At 37.7% G+C, this 22506-nt stretch overlaps 2 protein-coding genes across 9 annotated transcripts in view; one reads left to right on the top strand and one right to left on the bottom strand.

Annotated features, from left to right (window-relative positions):
- Positions 1 to 22506, top strand: part of FNBP1L (formin binding protein 1 like) — a 52673-nt gene that overhangs the window by 12034 nt on the left and 18133 nt on the right. For all 5 annotated transcript variants that reach the window (XM_042873295.1, XM_042873294.1, XM_042873293.1 and 2 more), the window contains exons 2-3: positions 13154 to 13269; positions 21040 to 21093. In XM_042873295.1, coding sequence (XP_042729229.1) covers positions 13154 to 13269; positions 21040 to 21093 — 170 coding nt within the window. The remainder of the gene's footprint in view (positions 1 to 13153; positions 13270 to 21039; positions 21094 to 22506) is intronic.
- Positions 19036 to 22506, bottom strand: part of BCAR3 (BCAR3 adaptor protein, NSP family member) — a 107994-nt gene continuing 104523 nt past the window's right edge. For 3 of the 4 annotated variants that reach the window (XM_042873285.1, XM_042873284.1, XM_042873291.1), the window contains exon 13: positions 19036 to 19650. In XM_042873285.1, the coding sequence (XP_042729219.1) occupies positions 19591 to 19650 (60 nt within the window). In that variant the 3' untranslated portion in view covers positions 19036 to 19590. The remainder of the gene's footprint in view (positions 19651 to 22506) is intronic. The other variant, XM_042873290.1, reaches the window with a different exon arrangement.

Below are 22506 nucleotides of genomic sequence, written 5' to 3'. Positions count from 1 at the left end.
GCTTGATGACTGTTGGGATGATGAAATACAAAGACAGAGCACTTGTGGGCTTTGTTTGTCCTGAAGCAGTCAATGCAAAACAGCTTTCATATGGTATCAGGTTTTCTTCTTCCTTAAACGCACGAGTTGCCCAGTCAGGTACGTGCTCTAAAAATTGATAGCAAAAAAGGCTCCTTGCTCTCCAAATCCGTAATTTCAGACAGGATGCATTTTTTTGAAGTACTTAACCCATTTCTTTCAGTTAGTTACAATTGATTTCAGTTATCTCAGAATAGTAGAGCATGCACTTAAATACAGCTTTTCTTGTGTGGTTGTTTTTGAGCTGTATTTTATTGAGACCTGATGAGGGCACGTGGAAAGTAGAAGTTTTAAGTTCTCATGTCACACGATAAAGAATTTCAGGAATTTCTTAAGGTTGCATCTTTGGTATATCACTGTCCTGTGCCATAGGATAAGCTAGTGCTGTAGGTTTATACAAAGAAATGGCACCTAATGTATTCAGCGCTTTTTTTACTGTGAAATTCTGTTCTTTTCCCTGAAAACAATTTCTTTTTGTCTTCATTTGTTATGTACTTAACACTTCATTTGCTGTGTTTTTTCCTTTGTTTGTAGCCTGTTTTCCACGCTATTCTCTTATGCTATTTCCATTTATAGTCTTTTCTATCTTCAGAGTTACCAATTTTGTCTCCTGATTAGCATTAACTTTTGCTTTATGAGGAAGGTAGAATGCAGCAAAGAGCCTGACAAGTTAATGATGAAGTAGTTCTGTGAAGTTAGGTGCAACAAGGTCTAAATTTGATGCACAGCGTGCTCTCCAATGTGTGCAGTTTTCTTTTGGTGTTTGTGTGAGCTGTGCTGTATTTTCTGTATTCTATAACCATAAATCACCTGTTGCATCTTAAAGTGTTGTTAGCGGAGGCTTTCAGTGTTAATATTTCAGAGTCTTTCAAAATTAGCAGTTCCAGATGAGGAACGTTTGAGTATCCATTGCTTTTTTTTTTTTTTTTTTTTTTTTAAGTGGAAAGAATGGTAGAATATTCATAAGGCGCTTAATTGTGCGGTTTATGAATTTACTTTTTTGACTTTAATCCTGGAGTACAGTATATGAAAGACATTCCCAGTAATGCCTTAATTAATACTGACACAGGAGGTAGTAGGTCTCATCAGATTACATTCATGTGCCTGGAAACGGTTTAGTGTTTCAGCTGCAGGTAGTTTATTTGAATTGTATTTGGTGTGCTGTTACCTTACATCAATACTTGGAATTCTTCATTATATCCTGAGAAAAGTTAACAGTTCAGTGTATTGTTGAGTTTGGAAACCTTGACTAGAGATGTTTGCAGTTGGCACGAGCAACAAACTGTGAATCTAAATGCTTCATATAGGCTTAGTTAAAAGGAGGATTAAGATATTCAATGTTTGTATCTCAGCGTGGTGTTAAAAGATTGAATGGAACTAGCTGTGCTGACAGCTGAGAATCATAACTGCTTAGTTAAATTATTTTAAAATTATTTTAAACCTTGTTAAGTGTATTTTGATAAATAATCTTTCAGCTATTTTAAATATATAGTATTTTGATGAGGTTCATGGGGATGATAGTTCCAAATAAAGTACGTAACAGTGTTGTGTTCCTTTGCCAGAATGCTGTGCAGCTGTCCTTGAGCTCTTTTCTTGGGATTTCCTTACTTCCTTTTCAAGACATTCTCTTTGGGAAAAAAATGGGTGCCTGGAGACTGTCTTTAACTTCCCATTATATGTTAAAGATGCCCTGAACTCAGGTACTGACACAGATAAGAAAATGTCTAATTCCATCTTAGTCAGTTTTTATTTGTTTGCTGCTGAAAAGATAAGCATGGTTTCTATGCAATGATTTGTGGTGAACAACAAAATAAACCACATGTTAGGGAGAAGTGATTGGCATTCTTTTTCCGCTACAAATCTTGATGTATTTTTTCATTACAAACTGCCAGGCTTTAATCAGTGGGTTGAAAATGTTTCTGCTAGGATGTAAAATGTTATGGCTCCTCAGATAACGAAACATCAATTTTCAGTGTTTTTGTTGTTGTTTGTTTGAAACCAAGGTCCTTCAGCAAGGAGTTACCATTTTATTAGGAGTGTTTGTTTAGAAGTGCTGTAATTCATAGTGATTGTGTTGATCTGCATTGGAATTATGAGCTATACCTAAAAGATGCTGTTGAGCGCTGCTTTGTTGTATTATTTCTGATTTGGTAATACTGAAAAGTTATTAGGAGAGAGACCTACTAATTATTTACTACAGGAGCTTTTTTTTTTTTTTTTTTTTTTTTTTTTTGTGTGGATGCAGAGCAAGCTGCTTGGCATGAAGCGTAGAGTTAACTTCAGTGCTTAAAATGTGTGCAATTAGATGGCTTTTTCAAAGTGTGTGCTTTAACACATAGTAGGTGAGGGATTTAATCACCTTCTAATCTTATATATAAAACTTAACCTGAGAAGTGATGAGAGGGGAAAAAATGACCAAGGTGCTTGCTTCAGCCACAGGTACAAGTACCTGGATTTGGTGCTTATTTATACTTTTTAGTTATCTACTGTATTTTAGTGTCAGTATCCTTGTATTTCTCTCAGTTTATGTAGGAAGGGAATAACAGCAGAAGACAGGCTCCTGCTGAAGTACTTTTTAATTTCTACTTTGGCTGGTTTTTTGGCCTTTCAAAAATAAATTGACTCTTCAAAAAGGAATGAACGCCATCTGGTGTCGCTATTGCCAGATGTGACCCCATCTTTCCATGTTTACTTCATAGAATTGCAGAATAGTTTGGGTTGGGAGGGACCTTCAAGATCATCTGGTTCCGAGGCCTGCCTTGGGTGGGCGCCTGCAGGGCTGAGGCACCCACAGCTCCTCTGGGATGTGCCAGAGCCTCACTGCCCTCTGAGTAAAGGATTTCCTCCTAACACCTGCTCCAGGTCTCCTCTGTTTCTGTGTAAAACCATTCCTCTGGAAGTCTTGCTTCTGTCCTGAAAGCTGTTGCTTCAGGAAACATTTGTCTCTTGCACTGATCATGCTGCAGATCTGCTTACTTTCGGTATTGAGCTCCCGTAGCTTTGTGGAATATGCTTTACTGATGTAATTGTTATACTGGGTGACAGAAATGGTATGAAATCAAGATGTTTCCAGTCTGAGTTTTGTATTTATATAAGACTGAGAAATGTAGCTGTGACTGTTTATAAACACGTGGGTTTTTGTTGTTTTTTTTTTTGAGTACCCTGAAGTTTGTGCTCTACTTTTGTGTATGCAACTTCAGTGTCTAAGTATGCTGTAGTGGAGTTTTTCCCTGTTTTAAAAATGTGGGTCTTCTAACAGAATGCATGTGCTTGCAGTAAAATTATGTCACTGATCACATTCCATGAAATGAAAGGTATTTGACAAGGAAAAACAATAGCTCGTTAACCTGGAAGGGGCATAGCGTTTGTATTATTTGATCTCATAAAATACATTGACATTTCAGTTTTCTGTGGATAATCTTAATAATGTATTTTGTGTAATATAGTTTCCTGAAGTCTCTTACAGTGAAGCATGAAAGAGTGTTGCAGTATGTTTTCTGGGCTTATATCCTAAAAACTTGGAGTTAAATTGATACGCAACAGATTCATCTTATGTTGTAATGTTAGTTATCTGAATTGGGAAGCTGAAAAATTCCATGCTTCTAAAGATGCCAGTAGTGCCATCTGTTTTTAATTTAAATTCTTTATTCAGTTATGTTAATCTTATGCAAATTTTGCTTTAAAAGCAATAAGTGCAGTAGCTTCCCGTGTGAAATAGGATATACATAGGTGGTGGTTGCTTGTTTTGCAGGGTTCCTCTTTGTCTGAAATAATATTTAAAAGAAGGTAGGAAGGCTGTAATTTACTGCCCTGTGTATCTCCTGTAAGAATGTGCATCTGGTTTTAAAGTCAAGTTTGAGAAACACTTCCTGTTTTTTTCAAAGATATTCATGAAGGGAAAAAGGTGTGGCTTCTCTGTTCTTCCTTTTGAACGCTGGAACATCCACAGGTGATTCTAAAGGGGAAATTCACCTTCCGACAGGGTGTTGAAGAGAAAATTGCCCTTCTCTGTCATGCTGGCAAGTTAGCAGGCTGGCCTCCTGGTTCTGCCAGCTGTTTGCCTCACCTGTCCTCTGTGATGTCTGATCTTCTGAAGTGCTGCTGTGCCTACTCCCGTTTAAGGGAAGGGGTCTGCTCCGACCTGGGTCTGTAGAGATTAATTCTCCTAACGTTTGCAGCCTTTCATAAACAACAAAAGGCTAATAACTCTTAAGAAAAAAATTGGAGAAGTGGTCAGACTTGTTAAAGGGGAATCTTACTCTGATTTGAAAGAGCAAAGATTTACTGACAGTCTATTTGGTATGCTTGGAATTTTTGAATATGAGGAGCAGCAAAGGAAAGGTGTATGCTTTCCTCTTAACACTGATGCATACTCATATTGGACTTCCAACACCTTGCATTCCAGCGGTGTTCACTGTGTTACAATGTACCTATGATGGGAATTGTGACATTAGTTGAAACAGTTTACGCTGTGCTAAGTTAGGAGTTGATGTCTGGATCAGTTGCGCCTGTGTTTGAAAGATGGATGTTTGCCCGAAGGCACAGTATTCAGTATGTTGGCTGAGTATTTTAATTGCATCTCTTGTGAAAAGTGACCTGAAAATTAATATCAGGATGTGTTCACTTTGTTTCTGTGTTACAAATTTTGTTTGGTATTCATAGCTTTTCTACAAACTACTGTTTAGGGGTAGTGCCCTGAAAGGCACTTAAAGGAAGAGGTGAGTTGAGATTAACGTTCCAAAGAAGCTGTACCTTTGTTAAAAATCCGAGGTATCCAGTGTGATAAAACATAAGCCAAACAATTTATTTCTATTTATTCCACCGAGGTAAGACTTAAATGTTCAACTTCAAATGCAAAGCAAATCAGATTGACTCTTCTGCATGGGATTTGTGCACCCTACTTGATAAACACTATCTGGTTTTTATGTCGGTTAAAAGTTGTATTTTCAGAACTTTCTAAGTAGCTGAACAGCAAGTAAATGTAAGGAAGTGATACTTGGATTACAGGGAAGTTGATCCTCTTTCCCTTTTTTTTCCCCCTCCCCCAGCTGGCAGAAAGTACTTCCTTGTTTTAAATTTGTATCACTTGTTATCACTATATTGTTGGCTTTTAGTGACTTTGGAACTATGACTCCAAGTTTTATGCAAGGTTGACTTTACCCATGTCAAAATTTGAGTTCAGTAAAACTTTCACTAAGTAGTGTGAACTGGCTTTCATGGTAGTACAGTTGAATGAGCATAAATAAATATAGCTTGTGCAGGGTTGTGTGTGTGTATGTGTAAGGGCTGGAGCTTCCTTGATAAGTAATGAATGTGTCTTGCAAAGCAGTGTTAGGTAGCTGCGTTGCAACACTGTGAGCAGCAAAGCTGGTGAAGCTTTTCTTCTGAGCTTATGATGTGGGCACCTGGGTATTTTGTAATAATAATCTCATTACAAAACATATAGCTTGACCCTGTTGTCTCCTCTGTACTTCTCCCCTTGCCTATTTAATTCCAGGCTAATTACCTCCTCCTTTCAGGAAACACTTTCTGTTTGTAACATCTATACCACTTCTTTCTTTTCTTGAGCACGCTGTCCTAAATTCACTCCTAACTGCACTGGGAAAAAAGCAGGAGGTCTTCTGCTTGTTGTTAGATGCTGGGCCAGGCTGGCCAGAGCAGGAACTTAGGAACGTCTCTGACGAAGCTGACAGCTGCTAAGATCTCTTTGCTGCTTCCACAAGACTTTAGAAAACTAATGCTTTTGAATGCAAGATTAGTTCTATAGGTCACATATAGAAGAACGGGAAGCATGAGGGACTGCCTGCTCATTTGGCCTTCTAGCGATATGTTTTTAATAACATTGTTAAGTATGTGTAATTTTTAGAGAGGTATTTGTTAGTTTTAAATTTTAAGTTTTCGATCGTTTCATCAGTGGTGCTTAGGAATATGCTAGAATGCTCATGTTGTACACTGAGGTTAGAACCACATAGCAACCTTTTCTAATTGAGGAACAAAATGATTTTTTACACAATTTTTGAAAAGTCAGAATCTTGCAGCGTAGTTTCCCAAGTCGGGTATTTGCCTATTTTTTCAGGTTGTTTACAGGCTAACATCAATCATGTGGTAGCACACGGGTTTTGTACAGCACTGCTTCACCTGAGACCTTGTGTGGCTGTTGGTCGTGTAGGAGGTTTAGATGCAAAGCCACAATGTTTTATACTCTTGTTTTATTCCAGTCTTGCTGTAAAGGTGGGATTTTCTCCTGGTCCTTCTTACAATGAGCAACAGCATCTCTAAGCATTGTATAAACAGTAATATGTTTTTCCTGTAATGTATCATTTCACATTTAGTCAATTTCTAGTTAAACTTAGAAGTCTTTTCTGGTTCCTGTCACAAGTGACGTAACCAGGACTAAAATCTACTTATGCTTCTGTCTACTAGTATCATTCAACCACTCTGAAGGTGCCTGCTTTCAAGTGGACTACTGGTGAGCTCAGGAAGAATTAAGTCTTTCTTCTCTTATGTTTAGATGCTGATACAGTAAGCACATCATTTACTTGATACGAAGATGCCTGTGCATTAAATGAAGAAGTTGAGATGTGATTCACAAGCTGGACAAATAACAGTGTTTGTTGAGGAACTCTGGCAGCTTGTTCCTTTGTTCTCTTTTATTAATTTTGCTGTTCAGTGTCTCTACTGTGGGCTGGGACAGTCAGTTGGCTGTGCTGGCAGAAAACTAATGCTGTTAATATCTAATCATTAGTCCAGCGGATAAAGTCAGTGGCACAGGTGACCTGGAGTGCATAGCTGTAATCTGTAATGCCAAAAAGCGTCTTCAAGGTGGAGTGCTATGAGATGGCTGAGCTAATTCAACAGCTCTTTGCTTCTGAAGGAGGTGGTTTGACCCTCTGCAGAAGTACTTCAGTAATTCCTTGGATTCTAGCGTACTGCACCTTGAAATTGGTGTCAGTATTTGTACTTCCAAATGTGAACAGTCTCTCGGAGTGCCGTAATCCTGTCTGTATTTACCTACTTGTCTTTCAGTTGATCTCCAAATGCAGAACATAGTTTTCTTCCAGTTCTGACTGCTCATTTCAAAAGTAGCCACATGTATTTCTTCTCCTTTTCTGTCTGATAGATGCAATGCCTGTCCTGTCCTAGAAAGTGGCTGCCAGGAGTCCATCATGCCTGTGAAGCTGCTAGCAGCCAAACAAGGCATCCCGGCCTGGCAGACCTGACGGGAAAGAGTTCCCAATGCAGTTATTTTGTTGCTGGTCTGAGATCTTTGCAGGGAAAAGCACAGACTTAGACAGCTATGTAGGTGTGTGGGGCCAGATGACATGCATCGCAGGGTCCTGAAGGAGCTGGCTGATGTGGTTGTGAACTCCATTGTGTTTGAAAAGGCACGGCTGTCAAGTGAAGTCCCCAGTGACTGGGAAAAAAACTGTGACAATGTTTAGTCTTTAAATTTGCTAACAGCCACACTTCTTCAACTCTCCTAACTTCAATGCATAAATATTTTTAGAGAGGAATGAAGTATAATTTGCAGGTTAGTCTGTTTGGAAGCTACTCTGCAGAACTTGTAAAGAGCAGAAAAGAAAGGCACTTTATATTTTGTTCTCTATATAGAACAGCTCTTTGTTAGTTTTTAGGTTTAAAACTAACAGGAAGTTTAAAAAAATAAACTACTGTTTAGCTGAAAGTAGTTCTAGTCTGCCTGATAAAAGGAAGCAGATTGCAGTTGCAAGAAGAAAAGAAGATGAGAAGGCCAAATAGATAATTATAAAGGGAAGCGGGCAGGAAGAGAAATGATAATGAGTTCAGCCAGTAAAATAGAAGAGTTGTTATACTGAGAGAAAAGGAAGCAGGAATGTATAAAGATAGAGACAAAAGGGAAAGGAAAAAAAAAAAAGGCACAGAAGAGGTTTCAAAGATCAGAAAATCTGAAACGTGTTGTCCAAATTAGATTACTGTCGCATTCTCTCTAACTAAAATATAATTTTATAATCTAATTTGTGCTGAAGACAAGTGGGGAAAGGGGCACAAAGCTATATTGGTAACTTGTCATTAGTAGGTCATGGTTTCCATAACTTCTAATACAGCAAGTCAGGTAGTTCTTTGCACAAACAATGCGAGTTAAGAAAGAATAAATCAACAATAAACTGACCTTGAGTAATCTCATTAATGTAAAATGTTGACAGCTTGAACTTAACTCAGGGCTTTCATCTTCATTAAAAATAATAAGAAAAGCAAGCTGCAGTGTTTCATACAAATACCATCTATTTCAAGGGAGAGGTGTGATAATATGCAAAGTAGTTGCTTTGTAAATTAACTTGTACTCAAGTAGTTAAATGTTCTGTTTGAGAACTGTCTTCTGCAGTACTGTGGACGCAGGAAGGAAAGTTCATTTGAGAAACTCTCACGGGTATAAATTCAGTAAACAACGTTAGATTGAGTTATATAATCAGCCCCAGTTTCTCAGTTGGATTACTTTAGGCTTGCAGTTTTGTGGATTATTAATTTGTCGCTTTTCCTAAAGCAGTATAAAATAAAGCATTTCAATCTAGAGCTGCACTGGGGATTTTTTGGATACCAAATGGTTTTTGGGCTGTTTGTTTTTTTGACCTGAATCTCATTCCATGCTCTGAAACTCTCCTTATGGAATCTCATTGGCCCATAGTCTGTATTTCCTTGTCAGACTTGTAGCAGTGCTAAGAATCGAGGTATCTAAGTGCAGAATTGAGCTTTTAAGCTCCTGCTGACTGACTTGGAAGTTTAGGCTAGCCATGCTAGGCAGCCTGGAGAACAAAGAACTGGAAAAAAGCCAATCCTGTGCCAGTGTTCCTAAACTACAAATAAGGTCGCTTATTTGTCACTGCAGACTAAAATTGTGGTGTTAGATATTAAGGTGTGGAAAAACTGATGTACAGTCGAGTCAAAAGAACAAAATGATGGTAGCATACATGTGAAATGTCATGATTTTGAATAAGATGTCTTACTAAATGAATTTTAGAGGGACTGTGGATTTAATTATTGTTAATTGAGATAGGTTCTCTAAACTTTTAAGCTGATGCAGTTTTGTGTCTGAAATGATTCCCAAGGCTTAGAACTGAGTTGTCTGGAGATCATTTAAATGGGAATCTGGGAAATAGAAGATAAGGCACATTTAGACGTCAATCGAAATGAACAAAATAAATGAGTTTTTTGGAAAGGAATAATTTAGTAAAACTCTTATTTAGCTATTCATTCACTTATTTTACAGAATTTGCTATCACAGTTTTAGCTCTTAATGCACGTACAGCTCTTTCCAGCACCAGTGGATGTTGGGAGCATTAGCTGTTTAAAAATTGCAGACTGGGCTAACATATTTTGTTTGAAATTCTTTTTATGTAAGAACAGTGGCCGGACTGGCTAGAGATTGCTTTTGGGTGAGGAAAGGTAAGGCTTTTATGCAGTTGTATTCCCTCAGTGTTCATTGCTCCAAAGAGAAATGGAGCAGATTAAAAAATTGCCCTTTTTTTTTTTTTATGACTGTTGGGGTTTGCTTGGGGAAAAAAAAAGATATCCATTATAGTTGGAGAGCAATTCCCACATTCATCCTGAAAAATCATGGCTTTGTTTTTGGTGCAAATACGATTTGGCTTAGCTTTTTGCCTTGCTCATTCACTGCTGTTGTCACATTCCCTGGTATCTGCAACAATGTGATAAGAACCGTGTAACTAAAAGTAATAGCAGCGTTCATCTGTTGTTCCAGTAAATAATCTGGAAGTAAAAATTAGGGAGGTAACACTTGTTTTGAAACAATCTTTATTGACCTACTGCAGATTTTCTTGAAGTCTTGGATTTGTTTGCAGCAACTTGAACTGCAGTCTGACTTTTGAGTGGGCAGTGCTTCTGGCCGCCGTCCATTAGCTGAAGTTAATTAGTTTCATAATAGTCAGCTGCAGTTTTAATTTTGGTGGTTTTTTTACAAAAAAATTTATTGCTCAGCTGTTAAGAGTGGTGGGGTGTTACTGGACAAGTAACAATTTGTTTGCTTTGTGATGTTGTTAAAAAAGTACTTGGCTATCAAAGTAATAGCTAGCCAGATCTCACAGGATGTATTCTTTTATTCCGTAATTTTCCTTTGCTGATCTTTAGTCAATGCTGTTTTTGCATTTCCTCAAAGGAGCAGGATGTATTAATGTAGTGACATATGCATTTATGTATGTATAAAACTGTTTATTTATGAAAGATCCAGGCATATATTCTCTTGTATCCATTTGGTTCACTTTCTCCTCTGTACAATGTTGGCTTTTTTTTTTTTTTTTCCCCTTCCATTCAGGATACTTCTTGGCTTGATTTGTGTGTCAGTGCATAATTTGACTTCTTCTTTAGCAGTATGGAATATCTTCTGCTTGTGCTCCTGGATGAGAAGGAAGCCTTTGGCTGAATTGAGGCCCAGAGCTTAAACCTAGATGCTGTTTGAGAAGCTGAAAGGACAGTGAATAAATTCGTGACTCACATCTAGAAGCCTGTCTGAAAAGACCTATTTTTTTCTCTCTGCTAATTCATTGATCTTACCTTTCTTTTTTTGCTCATTTATCTCATTGTCGTTGCTGAGCAATGTAAGGATTGTAGGACTGCAGACTTTGATTCCCTGGTTTCTTGTTTGAAAATTGGAAAAATTGTGAAACCAGATGTGTTCTCTCAACATATTTTAGACTAGATATTGAGAAGAAACACTTTACTGAGAGGGTGGTGAGACACTGAAAGCCTCCCCCCACCTCCGGAAGCCTTCAAGGCCAGGCTGGATAGGGCTTTGAGCAATCTGGTCTAAAGGGAGATGTCCCTGTCTGTAGCAGGAGGTTGGAATTAGATGATCTTAAATGTCCCTTCCAACCCAATCCGTTCTATGATTCTGTGATTATGAGTGGAAGTCAAAATGGCAATCCATGGAGTGACAACACGTTAACTTCTAATTGAAGAGGAAGCTCAAAATGCTGCCTTCTGCAGGTAAAGTAATGTACACTGTTTTTTTTTTAAGATAGGGAAGGGGTGATCCTTCTGGATTTCTTCAAACATAGACGTCAGCTCTGGCCACTTCCTTGCTGACCAAGCTGAAGGCTTGAACTTCCAGAGTCAGTCCAGAAAAGAAGACAACCTTTCTCTTATGACATGATAACACCAGCCCCTACATCAGTTTGAAGGCCTTGGAGCATGTTGCCATTCTAAGCTGGACTCTACTACTGCACCCAGTATGGCATACTGTTGTCCAGTGTATCGTACAGCACACTGTGTGTGCTGTATAGTCCAGATTTGACACCTTCTGACTTCATCTGTTTGGATTGATGAAAGATGGATTGTGTGGGCAACATTTTCCTAGCAGTGATGCTGTCATAGCAGCTGTGAAACAGTGGGTCATTTCTGCTGGTGCAGATTTTTAGGAGCGTGGCGTGCAGGTTCTTGTTCATCACTGGCAAAAATGCATAGCTAGTGGTGGTGGCTATGTTGGGAGCTAGTATTTTGTAGTTGAGAATATGCTCTACCAAATAGTGTTGTTGGGCTCTTTGTATCTGTTGTAGTTTCTGTGGAAATAAATAGGAGGCATTACTTTTGGATTGGCCTATGTATTTCCTGAAAGTATTAATTTTAGGCATCGTATTGTATGCTTTGTTCCATGATAATGCATAATATAATTGGTGGCCAACAAATGACAGCAAGCAAACAGGCTTTGTAAAGCTGTTTCAGAAGAGAGCATACTGGTGCTACCTTTGCCCCTTCCAGCAAAATGTGGACTAATGGCCCACTGAATCAGAGTTTCCATTGCTTATCTACCAGATCATTAATGCCTTCATGAGTAATTCTGTAGGCACCAGTAATGGTGGAGGAGCTGCCCTAATGTAAAGATACATAAAGAGTGGTGAAGATGAGCAGTGGGTTTTAAGTTTTGAGCCCTGGATGAGAGCAGCTTTCTTTTTCACTTCATTCTCATTGTCTAATGCATGTTCTAGGTGTTCCTCATATTGAGAGTGAACTAATTCTTTCTTCCCTTCAGGGCCTATGTGCAATCCTACAAAATTGTCTTTGCTCAGAGCCTACTGCTTATAGTATCAGATGAAGGAACAGAGTTGTGGCAAAGTTTGTGGCACTCTGACAGTAATTAAATACTTCTGTAAAGTGTGACATGTCAAATGTACTCAGTTCTTCCAGTCCAGTTTCATATTGGTACCTGAGGAGAAATTTTCAGCAGTGGAGTCTTTTTTCATTTGAGCAAAGTATTTGGAAAGCCATTGTCCCTGACTGTGTATTGTGAAACTCATTTGTGAAATCAGTTATCAGTAATGTTAATTACTACAGAACACAGTGATAGATGAGTTTTGGAGATAATTTATTAATAATCACCACTTATTTTTTGAAGTTAGGCTTATTTTTGGTCTTCCTGCTTCCTTTGTGCATTTGCTTTCCTTTAATATTTGTAATAACCATTACAAGGACAGGTTTGCTTTCTTTAGAATCTCTTGCTAGACTGATGATACACTTTGTGTATGGATTTACTTTATTAAATGTTTTCATATGCTGCCCGTGCTCAACTTAGTCATGCAGCTATCGTTTACGTTATTTTTGTTTCAGTGAATAATCTTACGAGTAGAATTACTTCCTCATATCAAAATTACTACTGCTTGTGTTTTTCTTTAAATAAAAAAAAAAAAGTACATCATTTTAGTTGAACAGCAGTCTGTTAGTTACCTAATATTTATCTCTGCTTATGTCTTAATTGGTGGAAAACTTCCACTTGTGAATGAGAGGGTTTTTAGGGGAAAAAAGGTGCATTTGCATTGTGGAAGTGATGAAAGGCTGTATACAACTTAAATGAAGACACCTAGAGCTGTTTTCAGAGAAAGAGCTTGATCAGTACCTGGGCATACAGCTCTCTGTTCCTCTATGTGACCAGTGTACGTACATACATCGGGCTGATTTGTAATTTTAATGACTTCAGCTCAAATAGCAAGCATTCCCTCAAAGCACAACTCGTGAATTACATGCTGTTGTTTCTGGTGTTGGTGCAATTCTTCGCTCACTCTCAGTATTCTTGTCTCCTTTTGTTTTTAAGGATCAGTTCGACAACTTAGACAAGCATACTCAGTGGGGCATTGACTTCTTGGAGAAATATGCAAAATTTGTAAAAGAAAGGATAGAAATTGAGCAAAACTATGCAAAGCAACTGAGGTAAGTTTTTTATTATTTTTTTTAAATTCTTTTTAAAAGGGTCTTACCAGTTACTTAAAATCAAATTATGGGCAACTGTGTAGTTTCATGATTAAAGAGTATTTTTTTCTTTTAAAGAGTGAATTAAATCATTAATTCTTTTTATGACAGACAGGATTTTCTTTAGCAATCTAAAACAAAATTATTTTAGTTATTTAGTTATTATATTTAATTATTTTTAGTGTATTATTTTGTTTTGGTGTATGCTTGTTTCCTTGTTTGTTTTCCCCTCTGTTCTCTTATCCTTCCCACCTACCCTTTGCATCTACGTTTTCTTTGTTCAACCAGTTTCAAGCCTCTACTACTAATTAATTTCTTTTGTCGAATTGTCAAGAGCTTCACTACATTTTGTTTAGAAATCTGATTGAAATCATTGAGAAAACTTCAGAAAGCAGCAGATCTTCATGTCCTTAAAAGATGACCTTTCCATAGCGAGTCATCCCTTTCGATTCTGATTCTTTCTTATCTCTCTTGTTCACTTTCTGTTGTTGCCAAATGAAATGTAATGTAGGTATAACTGGAGTTTCCCCTCCTAGAGAAGGAGATCATACAAGAAGTGTAGTAGCAATTAAGTGGCCCAGAGGTGCCAGAATAAAGTGGGATTATTTTTTTTTTTTTAAACCAAAAGACACGTGATACTTGAGGAGCAAGATTTAAATTAAGATACTACTATGAAATTGGCTTTAACTGTTACCCTTGTGTTCCTGTGGGGACTCAGGTGAAGCTGTTGCCAGGCCCTTGACAAATGAAAGCTACACAGCAGCTTCTCTTTGGTGGTGTCTTCTATTATCTCACCATTGGCAAACTAGATTGTCACCAGATACAGAGCTGAGGAATCCTTCCTCATAATCACATTTAAGAGGTTTATAGCTGAGAGGGTGGTGTTGTCTTCTGTTTGATTTCTGTATTAGTTTCTTTTGATCCAGTAGTGTATATTCACCAAATATAATATCCTCTTACTTTACTGAAGGAATTTTTTTCCTGAAGGAAATAAATACCAGTTTTCCAAAGCTGACATAGAAGAACCTCAGGAGGTAAAGGAAAGTTTGAAGCATGCGCAGCACTAATTCACAGTCTAGTTTTGATCTGTTTTGAGTTGTCTGTTTAAAAATGGAAATGTTTTATTTGCATGAGTCTATTCAGTTTCCTTCAATATTATGGAGATGTTGCTTTGCTTGGTTCTATTTTAAAAGTTCATTTTCCACAGGCAGTGAGATGATACCAGTATTCCAGGGTATGATTAAAAATGATAAATGTATTCTGTGTAGTGTTTTGTTATTTTGGATGAAACTTCTGATTTTTCTCAAAGCACTTTTGAAAAGCAAGTTATGTCAAGTACTCGTTCTGTCAGATGGCTGGGCTGCTTGTGTATGTGCAGTAAGTATGACAGCTTTGCAAAACACTGGTCTTGCTGCGCACTTGTACAGTGCATGCACGCACTTCCTGCCTGCTGCCCACGAGGGTCTGGACAGCACACACGCAAGAAGGTGACAGATTTTCTGCCAGGAGACTGGTTCACTAATCCACCATTAGGTATTCTTGCCTTGCTTTCCCGTAGGGGAGAACTGATGGTTAGCTGTGAGTTGTCATGTGATTGCGCCTTGTTTTCAACCGTCATCTCTGGAGGACACTCATTGATGTTAACTGTAAAAGGCAGCAGTCATAAGGCCCCGTGGGAGATTGAGATCCATGAAGTGTTCATCTTCAGAAAAGTTATTCATCGTGCAGATTGTTCCTTAGAAGTTCTGAGAGAGAGATCATAGGGTTAGACTGTAGTTCTGGTGAATTTTAATGCTAGCAGCATGGGGCCTGTAAGCTGGATATTAATATCTCTGATAGCAGTTTCTTGGCTTTATCTTCATTTTTTTTCTCTTCTAATGGATTACAACCTGACAAACACACTGCTGAGAATCTCTATATAATGAACTCTCATACTTACTATGCCCTTACATAGCAGGTACATAAACAGTATAGAAAGTGTTCAGCTCTTGGTGGTTCTTTGACTGTACTTTTACTTGGATGGGACATTGAAAGGAAATTAAAAGTTCAGCAGGAGATACAGAGTTTCAGTGCTAGAAATGTATAGATTTTCTTTGTGTGTGTGTTTTTTTTTTCTGGTGGGCCATATTTATTGTTGGTTGGATCTTTCTCTCATAGACTTGAACCAAGGATACTTCTTCATAAGAGTTTTCACAAATCAGAGTCTATATCCTGGCAGAAACTCACACTCACATAGTCTATGCCCTTGCCTAAGGTATTTTTTTGGATTCCATCACAGTTTAGTGATGTTTCCAGGTGGCAACAGCTGTTCCAAATCTTTAAGGAGATGGCAAGCAAGTGATGCACATAGAGCATATGAAGAGGTGTTTGAATGGATTCGCTATATTGATGTTGAAACTGATGGTTTATGGTTGCTGGGTAATTGCAGAAATGATAATTTGTGAACTAGGAACAGTATTTGGGACAGAGTTCTCACAAGTAATTTATTGTTGCTCTCAAACACAACTGTTGATGTCAAGAAAAAAAAAAAAAAAGAAAAACTGTCACCTTTCAAGAAATGTTCAGCGTGGACAGAAAATAAAAACTGTGAAGTTTGTTTTATCTTTGAAATATTCTTTGTTCTGAAAAAAGCAACCATACATTCTTTTTTTTTTTTTAATCTCAACTTAAAGGAAGTATCTTGAGTTTTGTGTAGCTTTATTCTCAATTAACATTGTGTTGACACAAGGAATGTGGAGTTTATTGCATGCTGTTACTGATTTACAGAGATGAGAATTAGAGCAAACATACAAGATGTAGATTCATAGATTTAAGTTTGATTATACAGCTGCTGTATTTGTTGCTACTTTATTACAGGGGAAAAAGATGTAGTATGTCTAATTACTGGGCACTGGGCTGACTTCTGTAATTGAATGCACAGATGCTGCTTTTGATCAGCATTATTGCTGAAAGGGGGTGAGGCAAAATTCTATTTTGTTTATTACCAGATTATCACATGGAGAAGACTTCTGAGAGCTTATATCCCTTTTGGTTCTGCCGGAAGCATTCCATCACTTGATAAGATGTAGGAGTTCCATATTTTTTAACATTTGGTAACAGTGGTCAGAGAGTTATAGGTGAAACTTCCATGCAGAATAAGGTTTCTGAGTTTGGTCAACTTTTCTTTATTGCTAGTTTAAGTAAATAGTGTTGGTTGTTCTTGAACTACTGAAGTGTTTCCCTTTAAAATTGTAATCTTCCTAATTGATTTGAGCAAATGTATTTTTCATGGGCTTTGTTACTTCCTTCTGCACACCAGAAAGTGGCTGTTTTTCTAAATAAGATATCGGTGTATGCACACGTCCATTCAAGTTGAAGATGAGTTCCTGCACTTCTGTATGTGGAATCTTGAGGGGTGATCTAAAATGTGCATAAGCTCAAATGTGACTTTGGTGACACGAATTATCACCGTATGTGTTTGTTTCTCCGATATCCTTCTTTGATTGAAGCTGAGAAATTAGGTTGATGATGATCTAAACATGGGTGTGGTAGGTTTTTTCTTAATCATTCCAAGGATATTCAGCTTTGGAAACTCTAATTCTAATTTAGCTGAAAGCTTTTTCTGGTGAGATGATGTTACTAAGTTGAATTCACTGTCGTTACTTTAACCCAGCCTGTATGTTGATATGCACTCACAGAAACCTATTTGAAATTACTGCCTTACAGATGTGAAACGCCTTTAGGATCTTACTGCAGTTCAAAATTCATTTCTGAAGAAAGAATCATAAGTTTGCTCCTAGTCACTTGTAGGATGATGTAGGCACTGCAGAAGTTTAATACGAACAGATGTCACAGCTGTTACCTTGGCACAAATTCTGCCCTGTTGATGCTGCTGCACCCATTCTTTACATTGTGTTATTTGAGTGAATAAATCTGAGTTTTGAGTTCATCAGCGTGTTTCTGTGTAAATGTACAGCTGTAGACATCTTATGTACATGCCTATAAATAACGTAAATGTATTAATTAGGTGCTTTTTGAAATTTCAGAATGCACAACTTAAAATGAGTAATATAGTCCAGGCTGCTTTCTCAGTGGTGTTAACCTAAGACCAACTTATACTGAAAAGAGAGATTTGATAAAATCACAGGGCATGCAAACTGAATGTTGTGCTGTATGAAATCTACTTCCAGATGCGTGTAATTCAGGATGTGATAGAATTCTAGATTTTATTTCCAAGGTATTAAAGTGTCATCCCTCTCTGAAGAAACGCAGAGCAGTTTATCCAGTAGATTTGGTTCTGTTCTCACGGTCTGCAATTTTTACTTTGTTTTTTCTTTTGAACCTGACAGTACTGTTGCTCAAATGTGTTACTTGCATTTTCTTTTTTTCTTTTCTTTACTTAAAATGAAAGGAAAATTTGAAGGAAAATGAAGATTCTGCATTTATTTTGAATTAAATTATAAGATCTCTAATGTTGACTTGGCCCAGTGTATTCATGAGTTTGTTCATTGGCCTTTGGATTAGATATAAAAAGAGGCATTCTAAGACTGTTATATAAATAGTGCTCTGAGAGAACCAGCTCACAGTATTTCTTCAGAGACCTTCATCATCTCCAACAAGTCAACCAAACTTGCTAGGTGAGGTTAAAAATTACACCTCAGTTGTGGAGTCTGGGTGTTGATCTCCTCAGGACAGCTTATCAGAGTCTGCCTGCTGGTCATTTTTGATCACTGCTAAAAGTGGGATTTACGCCTGTGATCAGGGAACGAAGTTATTCGTATTGTAATGGTAGGCGTTTGGTTTTTTCGTACAGTTATAGTAGGATTAAACAGGACAACTTAGCAGAATGGCAAGAATTGCTGAAGTAAGCACTTGCTTTCTTTTTAAACTCTTCTCTAATTTATCAACCAGTGCATACATATGCATATGTACTACTCAGTATATTTTATATGTGCAAGTACATACACATATGGACACTTCAAAATTAATCTGTGTGGTTGGGGGATCAGTACAAATCTGAGTGGGGGTACATTGTGGTTTCTCCTGCTCCAAATAGGCTTTGCAGGGACTCCCCTTAGTTTAAGCTGAAACATTGTCAGTCCAGCTGTTCTAGTAAGAATGTTTTTATGTGAGTCTGCTAGTTTGGGGCAGGAATGGTTTTTAAGAAGAAATCAGGTGAGTTATACGCAGCTGTAGTCTGGTTCTCTTGTGGAAGAATCTGAAAACAGGCAAACTAGATTTCTTCCCAGTGAATCTGAATTGTGGGAAGTGAACCTGTTCTGTAAATACTGGTGGGTGTTTAACTGAGGGAAATTGGCTGGAACTGGACTGGACTAAAATCTCCAGAAACTGGTAGTGTGAGTGCTGAGCCCTTAGTGCTGTTGTTTTGGGCTTAAAGATGTAAACTACTCTAATTGCTGCTGTAGACGTATGTAAGGTTCCCATGGTTTGGAGAAACTGGTCCAGAGCCATACTAGGATCCTGAGAAACAGACCTGTGTTTAGGCAGAGATAAGATCTTTCTAAATGTTGATACTCACTTGTAAGTGAAACAAAAACAAACAAAACCCATTTATGCTTCATTGTTCATGTGAACGCTCCTTTTTCCTTTAGCTAGAAATTTTGCATTTGTTAGCCACTTTTTATTTACTAACTTCGGTTGTTGTACTTTGTACTGTTTATTGGACCTTGAAGCCCTTCTCTTTTGCAGCTTTAAATTCTATGGTGGTGGATTTTTTTATTTTTTGCTTTTTAAGGTGGCTTACTTTCTCTTTTGTAGCTCCTGAAAATCTTCCCTTGAAAAGACTTGCATGGTTGCTTAGCTACACACAGCACTGTGTGCTTGAGATGCAGTTCACCTTCTGAATATTAATAAGGTGAATTTCAGGAGTTTGCCAGTCATTAATAAGCCCTGAGTAGCAATGCAGAAGTGTAAGGGAAAGTGAAACATGGGAAAGTTACTTAGCTAAGAAGATTAGTAGATGGCTGGGGTTTTTTTAATCTTTTGAATTTTACAGTCAGAAAGTCTCCTTTTATTCCTTACCAAGTTGAATTTAACAGCAGGCAGTAGATTCTGATGATGGTGAAGAACAATTCCTGTTTTGACTTTAGTGAGAAAGGTGTTACATGATTTGTAGATGCATTTTTAAAAGTCAGTGTTTATTGTTAATGTATGAATGGATGTGTAAATGATGTGATGATCTTACAGTAGTTCTTTCTGGCTGTAGACTGACTGTATGAGAAGAGACAAAGGATACAAGCCTGCTATTTCCACTGACTCCCAGCTCATATTTTGTTATGGGCTTCATGGCTGAACGTGGTCTCTCACTGCTTGTACCTTAGAGATGCGGGACTTCCACATAACCTGAAGGGAAAACACAGAAGGTTATTTTAGATGAAGGCAGGACTAGCACTCATGTTTTAATGATGAAATGGTTCGTGGCTCATAGCAATGAAGTCATAGGCAGCCAGTGGGAGTGGGATGCAAAACATACATGGAAGATTTTGTTTCATACAATATTTTGTAGCATTGGAGATGCTGTTTGCTTTTTATCAGAGAATTGCAGAGGTTGGAAGAAACCTCTGGAGATCATCTAATCCAACCCTTCTGTGTGGCTGCTTCTGGGAGAAGGTATTTTGGTTTAGATTAGATTAGTAATGGATTTAGGCTACTAATTAGGAATTAGTCTTAAGATGTGAAAGGCCAGTTGACTCAATTATTACTGGACAGACAGCTGGAAAAGTTATATTTAGCGGCCATTTAAAATACAGCTGGTATAGCAGCTGTACGAGCTGATATTTGGAACCTGATTTCTTTCTTGGATGGATGTGTAAAATAGTTTAATTACACAGTATGTCCTTTTGCACAAAACAAGTTTGAACAAAGTGTATTTCATACCAATTAAAAAAACAGAACCATTATTTGCATAATCCAGATTCATTGCTCAGGAACACACTTTGAAAGTGCTTCCTTGACTGACTCAAGGTGGACTTTCTGCTTCATGAACTTTCTTTTTTTTAATGGAAGGTATGATTTTATTAGAGATGTCTGGTAAAAATTGTCAGCATTCTGTTCCTTCCATTTATGGGTTGTAAAGCAAGTAATTGGCATGCCTTATTTTATGGGAAGTTAATTCTCACTTTAAAAATATAATGTGGTTAAAGGAGAGATATTCATAGTGGGCAGTTTATTAGCTAGATTATTAGCTAGATTTTAATAATCTGGTTCTTATGTTTGGAAGATATGGGAAATTTTGTGAGGGTGGACATTGGTCTTTATGCACTGGTCTGTTTAATTAGAGTAGTATGGAAGATTGAGAAAAATTGTGGTTAAAACCACTGATCTGAATGTACACTCAAAACTTAATTCAGGCATGGAGAAAGCATCCATGGATTCATGGGTATTGTGTACGGTGTCCAGTATGTGTGTGTTTAAACAGTGAGCACATATTTGCTTTTTTCTAATTTGTTAGAATTTGTTGTTTTACACATGCATATGAAAAACCTGTTAAATAAAGAACACTTTATGTCTAGTCTCTGTGGATTAGGTTTTAAAATGCTTATCAATGCATCGTTCGAGGTCAGATTAAGACATTGGTAACACTTTAGATTTCTGCCTTGTGTTAGGTTAAGGGACCCTTAGATTAAAAAATAAGGTAATTGGAAAAAAATTATTTGTTCATGTACCTTGCTCTGTGTTTGTTTTGTCAAAACACACTCTAAAATAACATCCTTTTTTCTTCTTCCTTAATAGAAATCTGGTTAAGAAGTACTGTCCTAAACGTTCATCCAAAGATGAGGAACCCAGGTAAAAATGTGCACTTAAAGTTGTGCGTATAAGAAATAAGGGCTGCGGTGCACTTTGTCCATTTTTTAATTTCTGTTTCTTCTAAGATAAAATACTTAAAGACAACAAAAGCTGCTTGGCTTCTCAGTTCTGATGTAATACTTAACCATGGTACATTACGTTTGTTTCTGTGGTATTTTAAAATAGTAAACATGACAGGTTGTACTTGCTGTGTTCCAAAATAACCTTCATCTCACTGAAAGTTTGAAAGCAGAAGTTTGTTCTGTTGGGTTTTTGTTGTTGTTTGTTGGTTGGTTTTTTTAATAGAAGAGCAGCAATTTACCACTGGGCTGTGATTTTTCTTAGCCTAGCAGACTTTCCTGCAGCATAGTTAGGTGTTCAGATCTGAGACTTGGGTGTAAACCAAGCCTTGACCTTGGCAAGAAGCGCTTATGCCTCTTAAGCTTGCTCTCTTTCTCTGACTCCAGAGACAAAATAAGTCTGAACGATAAATACTCATAAAGTTGTTCAGCATCAACTGCTCCTCTACAGCTGTACAAAAGAGGGGCTTGTTCTGTGGTCCCTATCCATTACGTTTTTTATTTGGAGAAGTGTAATACATTGTTTCCTTCAGAGATAAACATGAATGAAAGAATGTGGGCTAAGGTTCAGATTGTGACCAGAGCACATGCTGTGCACAGAATTCCTGGAAATCCACGCTAGGATTTCCTCTATCTCTTTGGACTCTGTTTAAAGACCTGGGCTACAGGGAACAGGAATTCTAGTTCTAGGATGGCATTTAAATTATACGAAGCCAAGCCTATGGAGATGGCGGTATTCCACAGTTAAAGAGAGAAAGATCTATATTTTAATGTGGTGCCTGTTTTTTTTCTTTCTTCCCTTCCACACACACTTTCTACCCTTTGCCCCTCCTCTTCCCCCCTTTTTAGTGCCAGCCATAGTGGCACCTTACTTCCAGCCAAGAGGTGGGCAGGCATACAGGCAGCTGTCTTCAGAGCTGGTAGCAAGCTTGTTCTGTAGATCATCCATCGGGATGCATATGAGTGGTATGATTGGCATGTTCCACCCTCAAGACTACCAAGTACATCATCTCTGCAACAAGTTCAGCCTCCAAGCCTAGGGACGTACGTATCCGTTCCCAAGCTCAGGCCTCTCAGTTGGCAGCTTAGGAGATACCACTATACTACAGGGCTTTCCAGGTAGTATTCTTCTTCTTTCTTTTCCATCCACAAAAATCTATGTTATAAAATGTATTTGAAGAGACGTTGCAACAAGTAGTACGTGCTAGGCTCAATGTAGGCTTTCCCTACTTTCACTTGTTATAATTCAATCAGCATTAAAACAAGGTTTATTGTAAAACATATCTGATATCTTTTTAATTAGGAGCATAAACTGCGTTAAAGGAAATCTATT

The sequence above is a fragment of the Lagopus leucura genome, unplaced genomic scaffold, assembly GCF_019238085.1.
Source record: "Lagopus leucura isolate 7727_CA_CO unplaced genomic scaffold, USGS_WTPT01 Super-Scaffold_100009, whole genome shotgun sequence".
Taxonomy (NCBI): domain Eukaryota; kingdom Metazoa; phylum Chordata; class Aves; order Galliformes; family Phasianidae; genus Lagopus; species Lagopus leucura.
This window is presented reverse-complemented; position numbering and strand designations above follow the sequence as displayed.